At 29.1% G+C, this 18,402-nt stretch overlaps 2 protein-coding genes across 3 annotated transcripts; both read right to left on the bottom strand.

Annotated features, from left to right (window-relative positions):
• Nucleotides 1–3,921: 3,921 nt before the first annotated feature.
• On the bottom strand, nt 3,922–5,170 carry LOC125370337. Its single transcript, XM_048375370.1, has 4 exons — nt 5,054–5,170; nt 4,918–4,957; nt 4,579–4,769; nt 3,922–4,497 (listed from the first exon to the last, which is right to left on the bottom strand). Exons 1-4 carry the CDS (start codon nt 5,156–5,158, stop codon nt 3,937–3,939), a joined length of 897 nt encoding a protein of 298 aa, XP_048231327.1. The 5' UTR covers nt 5,159–5,170; the 3' UTR covers nt 3,922–3,936.
• A 4,675-nt stretch (nt 5,171–9,845) lies between these two features.
• Nucleotides 9,846–12,395, bottom strand: LOC125370453. 2 transcript variants are annotated; one of them, XM_048375975.1, is made up of 6 exons: nt 11,813–12,395; nt 11,318–11,424; nt 11,121–11,242; nt 10,896–11,025; nt 10,672–10,817; nt 9,846–10,589 (listed from the first exon to the last, which is right to left on the bottom strand). In XM_048375975.1, exons 1-6 carry the CDS (start codon nt 11,851–11,853, stop codon nt 10,065–10,067), a joined length of 1,071 nt encoding a protein of 356 aa, XP_048231932.1. In that variant the 5' UTR covers nt 11,854–12,395; the 3' UTR covers nt 9,846–10,064. The 2 variants fall into 2 exon arrangements, with proteins under 2 accessions (XP_048231932.1, XP_048231931.1); XM_048375974.1 differs by having other exon boundaries at nt 11,121–11,424.
• Nucleotides 12,396–18,402: the final 6,007 nt, after the last annotated feature.

Here is an 18,402-nt window from a genome sequence, read left to right as displayed (position 1 = left end):
ACAACTAGAAGATTACTCTAAATAGCTGACTATCCTTTAACCAATTATCAGATATGAAATAAAATAAGGGTTTTGGTAATCAAATAAATAATGTAACTAGTGAAACTTTTAATAACCACCAAGAAATTGCTCTTTAGAAAATATATTAATTGAGTTTAAGAAGGTTTGGGCTTTTTCATACTTATGATGAGTTTGAGTAGAATTTAAATTTATATTACTAGACATTTGTTTTAGGTATCAGATATATAAACCTGTAATAATTTTTTAATTTATACTTTTAATTTTCAATCAGTTGAGTTAGATTTTATCACATTCTTTTAGTTCAATTGCTGCTTTGTATTTGCATTATTATAGATTTCTTTTATATTTATGAAGTTGAGCTTCCATTTTCAGTTTTAGTTAATCTTTTTAGAGTTTAATAGTTATAAATTTCAATAAGTAAATGTGGACCCCACTCGTAGATCAGTTTCAGTGGATAGGGTACTTGCCACCTGATTAAATTATACGGTTTACCAATTTTAGAATAAATACAACACACAACAGTGAAGTCAAACTCTTAGACAAATTTGGGCAAATTTTGGTACTTTGTATTGTTTTCTTATAATAAAGATTTTAATTAAATATTTAATTTGAAAAAAACATATCATATAAGCTGTATACTATCCAAAGCTAGTAGGCTTATCAAATACACACGAAGAAACCCTAAAATCTCATAGTACATCATAAAAGGACAAAAGAAATTTATCAGAGAGACCAGAAACATGTCAATTAAGGGATCAAAAGATGAGTAAAAAATAGCAATTTTTTTTTTTGTGTGTTTTTAAATATTAATTTATATTTTTAAATTTATATAATTAATTTAATATAAAAATTAATATTTTTATTTTCTTATTATATATACTCTCCTTTTAAGGAGTGTGTACTCTCATTCTCATTTTTATAAATAAAAAAAAAACTAATTTAAGATAAATATGTAAAATTTGAACTAAAATATCCATAGATTTAACAAGTGGTTAAATTAAATCCGAGCACGTGGTTAGGGTCGACTTTATTTCTAAAATAATCTAAACCTAAAAGGAAATTGTTTTGGACCCCGTTTTGAAGTTAATGATATACACATCACTTCTTGTGTAGGCTAAGAATTTCCTAGTTTAGAAAAACTTTTGGCATATATATTTTTTATATTAAATTGAAAATAATATATATTTATTAATATTAAATAATTTAAAAAATATAAAATATATTTACATTTATTTACTTACGTGTTAATTGCTATATATACAGTTAATCTAGCTAATAATAGCTCTTTCTTTTTTATACTATATTTAGTTAAAATCTATTAAATAATTCATTTCATTTGAAAAAATACATAAAAGAAAAGATAAAATAAAACTGAATAAATAATAAAGTTGAATGAGATATTTTAATATTATAAAATATATTAACAAATTAATGTGAAATTCATTTTAAAATTCTATTTATTTTGGTAGAATTTAATTTACCTATAACTAATTTTACCAATTTTACATAAGTTTAAATAAGTAGAATTCTAAATTAACTTTCATTTCATTCAAAGTACATAATCTTTAAATTTTGTAAATAAATTCTATAAATTTTATAGATTTCAATCAATATAATGTAAACGGGCTTTCATGGGAATAATTATATTGTAGCCAAATTTTTATTTTCAAATTCAGAATTCTTTAGTTAAGCTTCCTAAAATAAATTAGAAAATTTATAGTTAAATTTACTTTTAATGAAAATAATTATTAATTAAATAATTAATTTTAAATAAGATAGAATTTATATATATATATATATATATATATTAATTTTTAAAATCTAAATTTTTTTTATATGTGTCCATTTTTTGACATATAGGATTTGTATTTTGACATATGTACTTATTTTTATTTTGACATGTATTTAGTTTTGATATATGAGATTCAAGCTTATGTGTAATTTTATGATTTTTTATTAATTTATTGATTAATAAGTTAAATTTCTAATTAAATACTGATTTTAATATTAAGAAATAGCATATTAATAATAAATTGGTTTTATAATTATATAATAATTATCTTTAAAATATTTTAATATTATATTAACTAATAAATTAGTTTTCTAATTAGATAATATTAACTATTATATTTACTAATAAATTAAATTTTAATTATTTTTTCATTCTAAAAATATTAATATCAATTAAATTGATAATATTAATTTATATAATATTATAATTAATTAATAAATATTTTTAGAATAATTTTTATATTAATACATAATAGAATGTTAAAATATTAAAATTCTCAAGAAAATAATTAAAATAGCTAGTTTTGCTATTATTTTTAAATACGATGAATAGCCTATTAAATTTATTTATAAATTTAGTTTTATAATTATATAATAATAATAATTATACAACGTACAAGTAAACAATTAGTATTATCAATTTTAAATGTGAAAATATTAAATTTAGAAAACTCAAGATCATCATAATTCTTTAATTATAAAAATAAAAAATTTTGTACAATCTGGTATTTAATAATTATATTTTTAAAGTTCAAACATTTATGAAAAATTATTCAACACCAAAATGATAAAAAAATATAAAAATCGAAACACTATTTATGTAAATATTAGGAAAGATAATGATGAAGAAAAAAATCAAAGGAAAGAGAAAAAGAAAGAAAAAAATAAAAGGTGAAAAAAAAGAATTAAAAAATTAAAAAGTTAAAATAGAAAGCACGGAAAGAAATATAGAAAGAGAGAAAAGAATGGAAAAGATTTGGAGACAAAAGTTGAAGAGCGGTAAAGAAAATTTGGCAACTAAAAACAGATATCGTTAAAAGTCTAAAAAGAAAAAAGTAAGAAAAAAGAAAAAGAAAAAATTGGCAAAATCAACTGAAAAATATGTCGTTATTTAAAGAAAATGATGAGAGAAAATTAAACTAATAAAAATAAAATTTATTATTAAAAATATAAATTAGTTATCTATTAGTGCATTGTGCGATTATTATTAATATAGATTATTGATAAAATTTAATAAAAATTTAAAATTTAAAATTTATTTATAATTTTTAAAAAATAATAATAAATTAAATATTTTTAAATATTCTTCTTAATTTTTTTTAATATATCAACTTATTTTTTAGAATAGATCAGAATGAAACAATATTTTCACTTACTGATTTAATTAATGGATAATGAATTATTATTATTTTATTAAATAATGAAATTCTACCCATTAGGATTAATATAGTTATAATATTACCAACATTAAATCGTGCATGTCGTTTTCAGGTTTTTTTATATTTTTTTTATGATCCTCCTATTGCTGAAGTAATTAATATATACAATTAAAAATATTTTATGAATCAATTGATATTATATAATTATTTTTATATAATATTAGAATATTTAAAAAAAATAAATTATATGTCATTTTCTTATTTGTTATAATATAAAAATTTCATTATAAATATCACGCAAGCATGCAATATTTTGTTATTATGATAAGGCAGGGGCCATATATTTAGTAACTTCTTTTTTATAAGGCTAACTGTTTTTTCTAATTGATTTTGTCATGCATATTTCTGTTAACTTTTAATTAAGGCCGACGATTAAAAATAGTTAATATTCATGATATAGAACGTAGAGTCCAATGACGTACTCAAAACTAATGATCTACAAAACAGAGTCCAATGTTCATGTAAAAGTATTAAAGATTCACGATATATACAAAATAGTCCAATATTCAATGGTAATCTGTATGTGTATAGTTTCTTTATTTCTGTCAAACATATGAATCCAATTCCTAAAACAATATTGAAAGATGAAACTTTCTGACTAGAGTTTCTGAAACAATTTCTAACTAAAACGAAGTTCAGAGGAAGAAAAAGAAAAATGCACTGAGAAGATATCTTTTGTCACTTTTCAGATGTATCGAGCTCCCAATGGTTCAACGATAACCTGCTCAATCCTATATTGGAAGGACGCCCAATCACCTTCAAATTCCAATTCTTCATAATCCTCTTCAACAGGGTCAAGCTCGTACACATTCAGCAGACCTCGAAAGATAACCATGTGACCTGGCCACACAGTCTCCAGAGTGATATTCTGGCGTGGCTGCTCATTTGCGTAGTCACACCACACATGGTGGAGGGCGGTGAGGACCTGATTCCGATTCATTTCTGGAAACAACAGAAAGTGGCCCAATAGTTGCAACGGGTTTCCAGGGGTCCTTAAGAATGTTGGAATTGAAATGTCTACGAAATTGGCACCTCCACCTCCACCTCCACCTCCGCCTCCGCCTCCGCCACCACCCCCACCACCACCAGCACCCCCAGCACCTGCACCATCAGCACCAGCACCTGCACCACTACCAGACCCATTTCCACTAGAACCTCCAACTCCTCCATCATTTCCACCTCTATCACAAGCTACACCGTGGCGATATGAAATGCTTCGGTTAGCAGTCCTGTGTGGCAACACAGCCTGCATAATAGAAGGATGAATGAAAATGATATCTTAAGTCAAAAGGGAAAATCTAAATCTCAAAAAGATTTATTCTCTCACTTCTCTGAAGGCGCAGTGAGCGAGCAGCTCATATACTCGCTCATTAGTAAGTCCCAACTCTTCCCTCTGTTGTTCATTTAATCTCACGGCTACAGCATATAATTCCTTCAAACAATCCAGAGCAAGATCTGTATCGTCGTGATTAATGCAATGGAAAACATTCCTTCTTTCCTGCATTCCTCTGCTTCTTCCTAAACCATATATAAATGTATAATATTAAATCAATTAACATCCAACGAACTTAACAACTTGGAACAAATCGACGTAAATAGAGATTACAGAGATCAGGTAAACTTGTTACAGAGAACTTGAAATTCTCGTGCATATTGCTAAGCAAACCTGAGCATTGTTCCACAGAAACACACTTCCCTGCTGCATACTGCAAGAGAAAGGAGAAAAGGAGAAAGAACAAAAACAAAAAATAAGCCTGGAAGTTCTGTAAACAAGATAGATCCAGAAAAGAGCACTTGATTACCATGAGAGCGATTTTCAAGCCACAATCCACATTCTTACTCAAACATGAGCGTAAAACCGTCACTTTCCTCGCAATAAAATAGTATACAGTTTCATCACTCAACATGCTGTATAATTTTGAATCTGCTATTAATAACAAATAATTAGCATAACAATTAACAAACATGCTCAACAAAAGTGACGAGATAGAGCTACCTTCTGATCGACGGAGAAATTCAGAATCGTCAATTTTAGTCAGAGAGGAATCCACAGGCAAGTTGTTAATGCTGCAGTATTCAAACTTGGCATTCTCCATCAAGGCAGGCCTATAAAATAAACAGCTTCAGATATATATATATATATATATATATATATGTGTGTGTGTGTGTGTGTGTGTGTGAAAGAAACATATAGCAAACACTTCAAAGATACAAAAATCAACTGAGGTTTTCAAAAAAGCTTTTAAAAGAATGAGATTCAAGTTCATTTTCAAAAATGGAAAGTCGTTATTATGATGCAGAATCACGCAAACTGCAAGCTTATTATCAAAGACACAGCAATTATCTTCATAAACGCAATATCTGAAATCAACGAAAACGGCATAGACGCAAAATGCGGTTCAAGCTTGTTGAACTAGCTATTACAGAGAAAGTGTTGTAGGCATCACAAACGAACGCAAAACCTGAATTATTCTGATTCAAATAAGAATCTGAATCCAGCTAAAAGTAGAACAGAAAAAAAAATGAAACAAAAACATGTGCAGGCTAGGGATTTTAGAAGAGATTTCAGATTCAAGCTAGTTATTGAATAGTTTCAAAAATTTAAGTTAGAAAAGACACGCTTTTTTTTACATTTTCAAGTCATCCAGAGTATGATGGAAATTTCGCGGCATTTTTGTTTGCTATTTGGAGAAGGGAAGAAGAAGAACTATGAGAGAGGGAGAGATAAGAAAGATTTTGTTTTTAGACAAAACTCAATTTCTCCCTGAATTTATATGCATCTAATTTAAATTTTTTTAGTAAATAGCACCCTGAATTTAAGTCTAAGGGCCAAATACACCCAATCTAAACTTTTTCATCAAATAGTTTCATAAATTTATGTCCGAAGATCAAATACATTTAATTTAAATTTTTTAATAATTAATAAAATAAAATATTATTTTTAATTATTATAATTCAATTAAAATCTACAAATCTAATGTTATTTTACTTTTTTTAAAAATTAAATTGGGTGTACTTGACCCTTGAACACAAGTTCAAGAGGTATTTAGTGAAAAATATAAAATTGGATATATTTGACCCTTAGACATAAATTCAAAGAGCTATTTGCTAAAATAATATAAATTGGGTCTATTTAATTCTTTAATATTAAGTTCATGGGGTAAATTGACTATTTTTTCTTTTTTTTATGAAAAATAGAAAAAGTATTTTTTAAAAGAAAGTTCTTGCATGGATTTGGTGTATATTTTCATAGATATATCAAACCGATAGATGATTAACACATATTTATTAATTTTAAATAAAGTATATGTCAATCATTTAGTACTAAAGTATATAACACTCATACATACATATTACTCTCCTATTAGTTATGGTGTATATATCAAGTCTATATAAGAATTTATTTTATTTAAAGAGCATAGATGGGAGTAAGGGTTAAATAAGCTGAGTCGCTCGCGAACTATTCGAAACTTGACTCGGTAAAAGCTCGATCGAGTTCATTCATAAATATAAATGAGTCGAGCTCAAGCTTTATTTTCGAGCTCATTTATTAAACGAGCCAAACTCGAGCTTAGTAGTGCTCGACTCATCTGAGCTCGTGAGCTAGCTCGTTGAAGGAGCTCGTGAGCTAGCTCGTTAATGAGCTCACGAGCTGGCTCGTTAAAGAGTTTCTGAACTGGCTCGTTTAAGGAGCTCACGAGCTAGCTCATACATTAGCTCAATAAATTATTAAATAAATAATATATTCTAATTGAAAAGGAAATATAAATAAATACATAAATAAATAAAATAAAAACTATCTATAAGATTTTTTATGTATAATATAATTAACTTAAATCAACATAAACTATATTGCTTTACTATAAAACTACGTATTTTTAGAAATGCTTAAAGATATTACTATAAAAGTACACAGTCGTAGCATTAAATAAACAAATATATATTATGCAAATGCTTAAAAATATTTAAAAATTATAGTTTATATATTAATAAATTAATGAAGCATGAGTAAACATTTTTGTAATGTGCTTAATTTGAAGTTTGTAAATGGACTAACAACTTTATCAATTAACATAAAAGGTATTATAGTCTAATTGATTAAGTAAAGGTACTAGAGTAAGAACTATTATAAATTAACATTAAACATTGTTGTAATATGTTTAATATGAAGTTTATAAATCTAGGCTCGACTCATTTGCATCCATAGTACTGACCGAATTATTAATAGATTTGGAATGAGTTTGAGATAGAATTCTATGGAGTTTGTTGAATTCTTTCTTTTTTTTATCAAGAACTTGATTTAATTATTTTAGTTTTTGAATTTATATGTATATTTTTGTGTATAATTTATTTATGATTGTAAAATTTACAGTTACATATTTGGTAAAACCAAGCTTGCTTAACGAACTTGACGAGCAGAGCTCTAGCTTAGCTTGTTTATATAAATACCGAGCTCGAGTTCAATTCATTTATATATATTATCGAGCTAATTACGAGTCAAGCTCAAACAGAACTCAAACATATCAAAATTAAAATAAGTCGAGCTTGAGCTCTAAAATATAAGAAATTATTAAGCTTGAACCAAGCTCGAGCTCAATTAAATTTTTCCAAACCGAGCCTGAATATTGAAAGGTTTAGCTGGGCTCGTCTGCACCTCTAAATGGGAATATAAAAAACTCGCGTCTGCTCCCTCATCTACAATCACAAAGTTTTGGTAGTGAACCACTTGGATTTCAAGAGGACCTAAAACCAATTATGTTTGGTCCTTTTGGTTCTGTTGGGAGAAACTTAAAAGAACAAAAGATTTAGTTACGGAAAAAAAAGACTTTAATACTAATTGGGGTATAAATCGATTTGAATTGTTGGCGTTTGATTCTTATTCTGCTCATCTTTTCAGTACGGATTTAATTTTATTTTTAAACTTATTAAAAAATTAAATAAATTAGAGAAAGTATGTTTGTAAGCTTTTAGTTAAATTCATTATAAATAATATGTATATTATCTATTTATATAAAATAAGATATTTTTAAAAATAGATATCTTAGTTTTCTATTAGAATTTTTAAAAAACAAAAACAAAAACAAAAGTTGTCTCCTTTATGTTCTTCCCCTTCCACCGAATTTCATTTCCAGCCAAACCAAGCAGCAATACCATAACATAAATGAAGCCAATGACGCTGTGGATCTATTCACACTGGTCTTAAAGATGAACAACGCCAGAGAAGAGAAAAATCTGCTTCCAAATCCCGCCTTTGTTTGATCTGCTATTGCCTGCAGAAAGCACGAACAATTTCACAATATTGTAACTTCATCTTGTTCACTGTTATAATCAACACCAAAAAAAAAAAAAAAAAGCAATATTCTTTAAAACGTTAGACACATTATCTCTGCCCTTTTAGATATCTAAGCTGTGGAAGGTAATAAAAATAACTATTTTATTCAATTATGAATAAATGCTAATATACTTTTAAAATACATTACTTACTAAAGATTATGCAAAATAGTATTAATAAGGGGTAATATTATTTGTCTTGATATCTTTTGATATTATATTAGTTATCTTCTAATATTTAAAAATTAAAATTTTTTCATTCTTTTATTATGTAATTATATCTAAAAATTCCTCCTATCAGAAATTTTACTAAATAATCGTAAGCTATATTTGGTTTTATATTATTTGTCTCTAATTTTTAGTATAATATATAATTTATTCTTTATAGTTTATTCATTATACTAGAACCTATTGTCTAATTTCTGAAAAAAAAAATTTAGTATTTATATAAAAATAATTAAACGTATTCTTTAATTACTCAAAATTTTAGCATAATAAAATCTAGTAAAATTAGATATTTTTAAAGTGTTTATATTTATCAAAATATTAAAAATTTATATAAGTTAATATTAAATTAATAAAATAAAATAGATATTATTTTAATTATTAAATTATTATACTAGAATTGTAATCTTTATAAGAAGTTTGATAATCAAATAATATTTTTTATTAATTTAGTTCTTTAATTATATTGACTTTCAAAATATATAATATTGTAGTGCAATAAATAAAATATAGAAGGCTAAAAATCAGAGAGTAAATAATATAAAACTAAACTTAATTAATGATTGTTTAACAAAAATTCATATGAAAATGATTTTTAGTATAAAATTATAAAATAAAAGAATGAAAAATATAATGTTTAAATATTTAAAAAGTAAATAGTGTAATATAAAAAATACATAAGATATATAGTAATTACTCCTATTAATAAATAATATATTTTATTGTTAAAAATATATCTAACACATCTGTTTTAAAGCTGAAACACAAAGAAAAATGAATTAACAATAATTTATCATCTATTATTTATTGTTTAACTAATTTTAAATATCTGATGCTTGAGTGTTATCAATTTTAACTGAAAAGAAGATTTAACTGTTTCTCTAACTGATGTTCTCATGCATATTTTTGTTAAGGCCGACGATTAAGACTTACTTAAGATTCATGATACACAAAATAGAGTCCAATAATCCTGTAAAAAGTATTAAAGATTTACGATATACAAAATAGTCCAATATTCATTATCAAGCTCAATGGTAATCTATACGTGTAATAAGTTTCTGTATATCTATTTTTCTGCCAAACAAAAGAATTCAATTCCTAAAACAATATAGAAGATGAAGACAACTGACTCTTTAGCATTATTAATCACTACTTTCTGACTAGAAATTCTGAAATAATTCCTGACTAACACGAAGTTCGGAGGAAGAGAAGAAAGGACAGCACTGACAAGATATCTCCAATCATTTTTCAGATATATCAAGCTGCCAATGGTTCAACGATAATCTGCTCAATCCTGTATTGAAAGGACGCCCAATCGCCTTCAAAATCCAATTCTACATAATCCTCTTCAACAGGGTTAGGCTCGTACACATTCAGCAGACCTTGGAAGATAACCCTGTGACCTGGCCACACACTCTCCCGAGTGATATTCTGGCGTGGCTGTTCATTTGCAAAGTTACACCACACATGGTGGAGGGCGGTGAGGACCTGATTCCGATTCATTTCTGGAAGCAACAGAAAGTGGCTCAATAGTTGCAACGGGTTCCCAGGGGTCCTTGAGAATATCGGAATGTTTAAGAAATTGGCAACGCCGCCGCCATCCCCACCCCCACCACCACCCCCACCACCTGCACCATCACCATCACCACCAGCACCTGCACCATCACCAGGCCCATTTCCACGAGAGCCTCCAACTTCTCCATCATTTCCACCTCTATTTCTAGCTACATCGTAGCGAAATGAGATTCTTTGTTGTTTTGCAGTCTTATGTGGCAACACAGCCTGCATAAAAGAAGATTAAATAAATAAAATATTTCCATTAATTCAAAAGGGAAACTTTAAATGTCAAAAGATTTATTCTCACTTCTCTGAAGGCGCAGTGAGTGAGCAGCTCATATACTTGCTCATCAGTACGTCCCAACTCTTCCTTCAAACATCCCAGGGAAAGATCTGTGTCGTCATGGTTAATGCAAGGGAAAACACTCCTCTCCTGCATTCCCCCGCTTCTTCCTAAATCACAGCATCAATTAACATCCAAGGAACTTAACAACCTGGAGCAAATTGACTAAAATGGAAATTACATAATACCTGGAATATAAGTATGAGAAAAGTAGTTGTAGAAATCAGGTAAACTTGTTAAAGAGAATTTGATATTCTCGCGCATATTGCTAAGCAAACCTGAGCATTGTTCCACGGAAACACACTTCCCTGCTGCATACTGTCAAGAGAAAGGAGGAAAAAAAAAGAACAAAAACAAAAAGTAAGCCTGGAAGTTCTGCAAAAAGATAGATCCAGAAATGAGCACTTGATTACCATGAGAGTGATTTTCAAGCTAGAATCCACATTCTCACTTAAACATGAGCGTAAAACCATCACTTTCCTCACAATAAAATAGTATACAGTTTCATCACTCAACATGCTGTAAGTTTTTGAATCTGCTATCAATAACAGATCATTAGCATAGCAATTAACAAACACGCTCAACATAAGTGACGAGATAGAGATATCACCTGACCGACGGAGATATTCAGAATCGTCAAATCTATTCAGAAAGGAATCCACAGGCAAGTTCTTAATGGAGTAGCATTCAAACTTGGCATTCTCCATCAAGGCAGGCCTATAAAACAAACAGCTACAGATATATATTTAAAAGAACATATAGCAAACACTTTAAAGATACAAAAATCAACTGTCTGAGGTTTAAAAATAAAAGAAGAAAGAATTTGAGATTCAAGTTCATTTTCAATAATGGTAAGTCCTTATTATGATGAGAAATCACACAAATGAGGTTCAAGGTTGTTGAACTAGCTATTACGGAGACGTGTTGTAGCCATCAGAAACGAACGCAAAACCTGAATTATTCTGATACAAATCAGAATTCGAGTCCAAGTAAAAGCAGAACAGAAAAAAAAAAACTAAAACAAAAACATGTACAGGCTAATTATCCACTATCTTCAAAAGTTCAAGATATAAAATCACTTTAAAAAACTAATATTCTTGTTTACATTTTCAAGTTATCCAGTGCTTGATGAAAGTTTCGTGGCATTTTTGTTTGCTATTTGGAGAAGACAAGGAGAAGGACTATCAGAGAGGAATGTGAAAGTTTTTTTTTTCTTTTTTTTTGTATGAAGAAGAGAAAGAGGGAAGCTGGGAGTTACGAAGACTTTTTATGCTGTGAAAGACGTTTTATTTTTAGAGCATTAAAAACAGGTGTCTACTTCCTCGTCTGTGCAATAGATTAAATCAATTCTACAGTAATATATGATATTTTTTATTAGATATAATAATTACATCAATTGATTTATTTATTACTATTAATCACTTATGATTATAAACTAGCCAATGCAATTAAAACACTTAATGAAAAATATAATGTGTTACTATATAATTAATTTAGTCTATGAATAATATTATAGATTGAAGCTATCTAATAATCTCTTCATCTTTATAATGCCACAATTTATTTGTGGCCCATTTCAATTCTAAGAGGAAAGATTCTTACTTAAGTTTGGGATATATCTCGACTCATGCAATAAGCTAATAATTAATTCAGGATAAAATTTAAAAAATATCTCTGTAATTTTACGTTTTTACACTTGAGGAATAGAGGTATTTTTCGTATCAAACGAGTAACATGTATTTTATTCTTTCTGTATTTTTAGATATATTTAATATTTTTCTCATTATTTTTAGGTTGTAAATATTAATAGAAATATAAATATTTGATAAAATAAGTATTTTAATTAATTTATCATCAAATTAGATATTTTTATAAAAAATTATTTAAATATATATATATATAATATTTAATTTTAATTAATTTTAAGAAATAATATTTTGAAATAAAATTTTAATATATTTATGAATTCTTTAATGCATTGTTAGATGTTACATTGCTTTTAAAATCATAATTTAGTAATAGTTCATATTAAAAATACATGCAAATCTATGTAAAAAATAATAAAAACATAAATATGTATCTAAAAAATACTAAGAAAATAAAACACGTGGTACTCTTTTATATAAAAAATATCTTTATTTCCCAAGTGAAAAAGCGTCAAACTACAAAGTAGTTTTTTAAACTTTACCCATTAATTTACGCATAATACAGTGATTGTATTTGATTAATTAATATATTAAATAATTATTCTAGTTTATGTTTCTTTTTCTTGTAATCTAACTACTTATCCAATAGTTAGAGTATATCCAATACATTTTTTACATATGTTAAACTCTTTATTTTAAAGAGTCAGAGTATAAAATGACACTTTAAAATTATCTCTAATGCACTCTTTATATATGTCAAATTCTTTATTTTAAAGAATCATATCATAAAATGACATTCTAATGAACTCTTTGTTCTTTAAATATAAAGTTAAGAGTTAATTTAGCTCTCTATATATGGAGAGTCGAATTTCACTATCTATTTTATATTTAATAAATGCATTACAAATTTCTATGCATTTGATTTAATTGATATTTGAATTCTTGTTTTTCTATGGGTAAAAATTGAAAGAAAGGAAAAGAAAAATTAAAACTATTAATGCTTATGGAAATAAAAGCAAAATAAAAAATGAAAGTTGCAAGATAGTACTCGACCTTTGACATTTTTTTCAATTTAATCATGTGTTTTTAATTATAACAATGTCATGCGCGACCTTATCAATTTTTTCAAATTGATACATAAATGAGATTTCCAGTGAAGTTTATTCCACGTGGCTACTAGAGCTCTGGTAAATTAAACATGTAGAAACGGTGCATTTTTGACATCGTAATCAGAAACAAAAAAATAACAAAACAATAGCGTATATGGTGTAAGAAAACTCTAAATCCCCAAAATTGAATTAGCTGTTATTTGTTACTGAAGAGAGTGAAAGTAAAAGAGAGTGAAATTGAAAGAGGAAATCATTTGTTACCGAATCCATTTGTTTGAAGAAGCGAAGACATTGTAGTGCTTTGAAGAATCAAACACATTGTGGTCCCTTGAAGCAGCAAATACACTAAAGAAGAACAGACATTATGGTCCCTTGAAGTACCAGCCACTGAAAAAGGACAAGTAAGTTATTATATTGTTAATGGCTTTTCTAAGAAGCTTTTACATTAACGATATGAGTGCGATATGTGTGGGGTAGGGCATCAATCATTTTTTTATTAATTCACTTTCGACAAACTCAAAATTTATTTGAGTTTGTCATTCTAGGGTACTGTGATTTTGGTATTAATTTATTTGAGTTTGTCATGGTCTGTAAGGTCTTATTCATGTAATGATTATGTTTGTCTTGTTGAAATATTAACATTCATGCGCTCTTTCAATAGAATGTCTGACAGGTTTTCTGTGTATATAAACTATGGTGGGTGTTTTGTATTTGTTTGTGGGAATGTGGTTTATGTAGATGGAGATATTATGCCTAAACATGGATTAGACCTAGATAGGATAGGATTTTTGGACATACTTGATGAAGCAGAAAAGCTAGGGTATTATGGGGCAAAGATTTCTTATAAGATTCCAGGATTGAGTTTGAATGATGGGTTAAAGGAAATGGTGGATGATAAAGATTTAATGGATATGATTAAGTATATAGATGATGCCAATGGTGTATTACAAGTCTATGTCGAAGGAGAGAAAGGACAAGTGGCATTGCCTGGTGGCATAAGTTAATCTATTCATGAAAAAGATGGTGGTGTTAGTTGTATTAGTGAAAATCCATAAGTATATGAAACTGAGGATGAGATTGAGTATGATGAATTGAACACTGTGTTTGATGTCAGTGTTGAACATAGTGAGCAATTGCAGTAGTAAGTAGAATCAGAAGAGGATCCTGAATACTTACCAGTTGATGAGAGCGACGTAGATGATGGACTAAATGATAATGAACTGTCAGATGATGATGAGTATGTGGAAGCAAGGAAAAGTATAGCAAAGTATAAGAATTATGTTCCTGTTGATGAGCTTGCTAACAGATTACATGGCAACACTAGTTTGTAGTTCAAAAGATCATCTACTGAGGGCACTACTGGGGCAGAAAATGTTAGACATGAAGCATCTGGCTTTGTAAGTGAGTACGAAGACTCTGATGGGGATGTGAATTCAGACAGTACTGATAAGGATGGCATTGAAGAGGGTTTAAGATAGAGGAGAAATAAGATTGTATATGATCCCAGATGTGATCATAAGTATTTACAACTGGTTCTTAGAATGTGATTTGAAGATGCACATCAGTGCAAAGCTGTAGTTTGTAAATGGGCAATTATTAATGGTCACAATGTCCAAGTGATAAGAAGCAGCAAGTACCAACTTTAAATGAGATGTGACAAGGGACGCCCATGGAGATTGTATGGAAGCATGATTAAAAGAGAGCATACATTTGCTATTAAGACATATGTTGGTGAGCATAGATGCCCTAGGGAGATGAAAAATAGGCAAGCTATCTCTGAATGGATAGCTAAGGAATATATACATAGATTCAGAAGAAATGCCAATTGGAATGTGAAGAATTTGAAGGATGACTTACTTGATAAGTTCTGTATTCAAGTGTCAAGAACAAAGTGCTATAGGGCAAAATGGAAAGTACTTAATATGCTAAGAGGGTCTGTACAGGAACATTATGCTAAGTTAAGAGGCTATAAAGCTGAATTGCTAAGGGTGGATAAGGAAGACAGATTTGATTTCCTCCTTGATGAAGACTGCACTTTTAAAGGGTTCTTTATAGGCTTTAGTTCCTTGAGGAAAGAGTTTTTGAAATGTTGCAGACCCATTATTGGATTTGATGGGTGTTTTTTGAAAATTTTTTTAGGAGGGGCATTATTATGTGAAGTTGCTAAAGATGGGAACAATCAAATGTTCTCCTTCTTTTGGGCTGTAGTTGAATATGAAAATGAGTACTTTTGGACTTAGGCTTTAACCATTATTTTAGAGGAACTGTAAATTACAGATGGTTTAGGCTGGACCTTTATATCAGTCCAACAAAAGGTGATTTTTCTTGATTGTTTTAATTATTGTTTAGTTTATATTTGTATTTGCTGAATAATTATATTTGGTTTATTGCACAGGGTCTTACTAATGCGATAAAGAACCTAGCACCTTTTGCTGGACATAGGAATTGTGCTAGGCATGTTTATTGTAATTAGAAGGAGTTTAAGGGACAAGTATTAAAAAATATATTTTGGAGTACAACTATAAGTACTTATGAAGCTGCTTATAAGGAAGCCATTGATCAAATTAAAGTAGAGAATGAAGCTGCCTATAACAATTTTTTATAGAGGGATCCATCTAAGTTTTGTAAGTCATTTATCTGTGAGCTTCCTAAGTGTGATATGATTGATAATAATGTCAGTGAAACCTTCAATGGCTACATTGTGAAATTTAGGAGTATGACCATTATAGACGTACTAGAAAAGATTAAATGTGCATTAATAGAGAGAATGCACAGTAAGTTGATGCATGCTAGTGCTTTAACTGACTCAATCACACCTAGAATAAGAACTAAGCTTGAAGAAATCAAGTACAATAGTAGATTATATACTTGTAAACCTGTTATTGGTGGCAAGTTCCAAGTGAACATAGGAGAGGATCAGTTTGTGATTGATATAAATATGCACACTTGTACTTATAGAACATGGCAAATAACAAGCATTCCTTATATCCATGCCTGTTCTAGCATTCATTGGATGAACCAGGATAGTGCAACCTTTGTGGACAAGTACTATACTGTATAAACTTATATTGAAACCTATAAAAATGCTTTTGAGCCACTGAATGACAAAAAAAATGTGGCCACAAGCTTATGGGCTTCCAATCAAGGCACCAAAATTTAAGAAAATTCCTGGCAGACCCAAGAAGATCAAGAACAGAGATATCACTGAAGATCCAAAGAATCCTAATAAGCTGTCCAGACAAGAAATTCAAATGACTTTTTTAGTTTGTGGAGGAGTTGGGCACCTTTCAAGAGGCCTCCTAAACTGCCAGTTAAGTGTGGCAGGCCACAAAAAGCAACTTCTGGACTTGGATCTACTGCAACTTCCCCAACAACTCAGTCTGATATCCCTAGCTCAAGTGGACCAAGTCAATTTGCTGGCACACCTTCAAATGGACCTCAATCTGGACCAAGTTAATTTACTGGCATATCTTCAAGTGGACCTCAATCTGGCTTAACAACCAAAAATGGGTCTCAAAGCAGGAAAAAAAAACTGCATTAGTAAGTTATTTGAACACTTGTATTTGGTTTACATTTGAACAATGGGAAGCCCAATTTGTATTCATTATGGTTGTACAAACAGGTTAACCAAGGTTATGGAGTAAGAATCCTTGAAGATTATGGCAACATGTATTTGAGGTAATATAATATCTATTTTTTCTTATTATTTTATGCCTAGTCTAATGGAACAATTGTGTTTGGTTTCTAGATGCCTGAATCAAGGAGAGTGAAATTCATTTCTGGTATAAAAGCAGCAGCTAAGGCTGCATCAGCAAAGGCAGCAGCAAGTAAGGCAAATCGGTTCCCTCTTATGCCAGACCAACAATTGCAAGTTCAACAAACAATAAAGGTGGAAGAGGAGTGGGCAAAAATCGTGGCAGATGAGCTAAAAATGGTGGGAAAGGTGTTGTACCTGTTGGAACCCAAGAGAGTCAAGCAATTTGATTGGTTATTGTAATTGTGATTAAATGTAGAGCAGGGCATTTCCTTTTTTAGGCAAATATTGTGTCTATTATCTTGTTTGCAGACTTGTGTCTTTTTTTATAGCAGTCTTTTATACTATTCTTTTGTAGGCTTATTGCCTTTGTTTTCACACCTATGAACAAAATATTTTGAAGGCAGATAATGCCTTTATTTTTATAAGAAAATACTCTTCTTAAACACTTGTATTCTCCATTTATGATTTATAGTAGTACCATATATGTGCAAGGCATCCAACTTCAAGTTATATGGCTTATGTAAAAATGCTCAACAATCATAAATTAACATTTTCATTTATTCAACATTTTTGTTCATATTACAATATAAACATTTATCCAACAGTTAAGCTAAACTCATAGGTAGTACAATACCAATACCAATAACAACAGTCATGAGTAGTAGAATATAAAACTTTCTCAAACCACATTAGGACACTCTCTTGTAGAATTTTCTTCTCAAAATTAAGCTTTCGGCAGTCATCAACAGTTTTCTACAGTCATCAACAGTTTTCTGCAGTAACTCAAACTATTCCTTCTTTTCTTCACATCTACATACTTTCTCAACCATCATTGACTCCATTACCATCTTCACTTTCATTACCTCTTCTAATGCATCCCTTTTAGCCTTCAAATGATTCATCACCTCTTTTGTATAAGGAAGCCATTGCTATGTCAGCGTGAAACCCTCGAACTACTAATCGAGCTCGCAATTGAAGCATTACAGGACCAGAACAAAAAATCAATCTTTCAACCAACCTAATACAACACCCTTAGCTTCAAAGTAGCAAACAAATATGGATTTGGGGGCATATGAAGCATGAGAATAAGAATAATTAGGGTTAGAGATTGCAGATGAATTTGGGAATTAGGGTATTTAGGGGCATATGAAGCACGATGAATTTGGGAACAAGGATCTTCAAT

The sequence above is a fragment of the Ricinus communis genome, chromosome 6 (genome assembly GCF_019578655.1).
Source record: "Ricinus communis isolate WT05 ecotype wild-type chromosome 6, ASM1957865v1, whole genome shotgun sequence".
Classification (NCBI taxonomy): domain Eukaryota; kingdom Viridiplantae; phylum Streptophyta; class Magnoliopsida; order Malpighiales; family Euphorbiaceae; genus Ricinus; species Ricinus communis.
The sequence above is the reverse complement of the archived record's forward strand: the minus strand, read 5'-3'. Positions and strand labels throughout refer to the sequence as shown.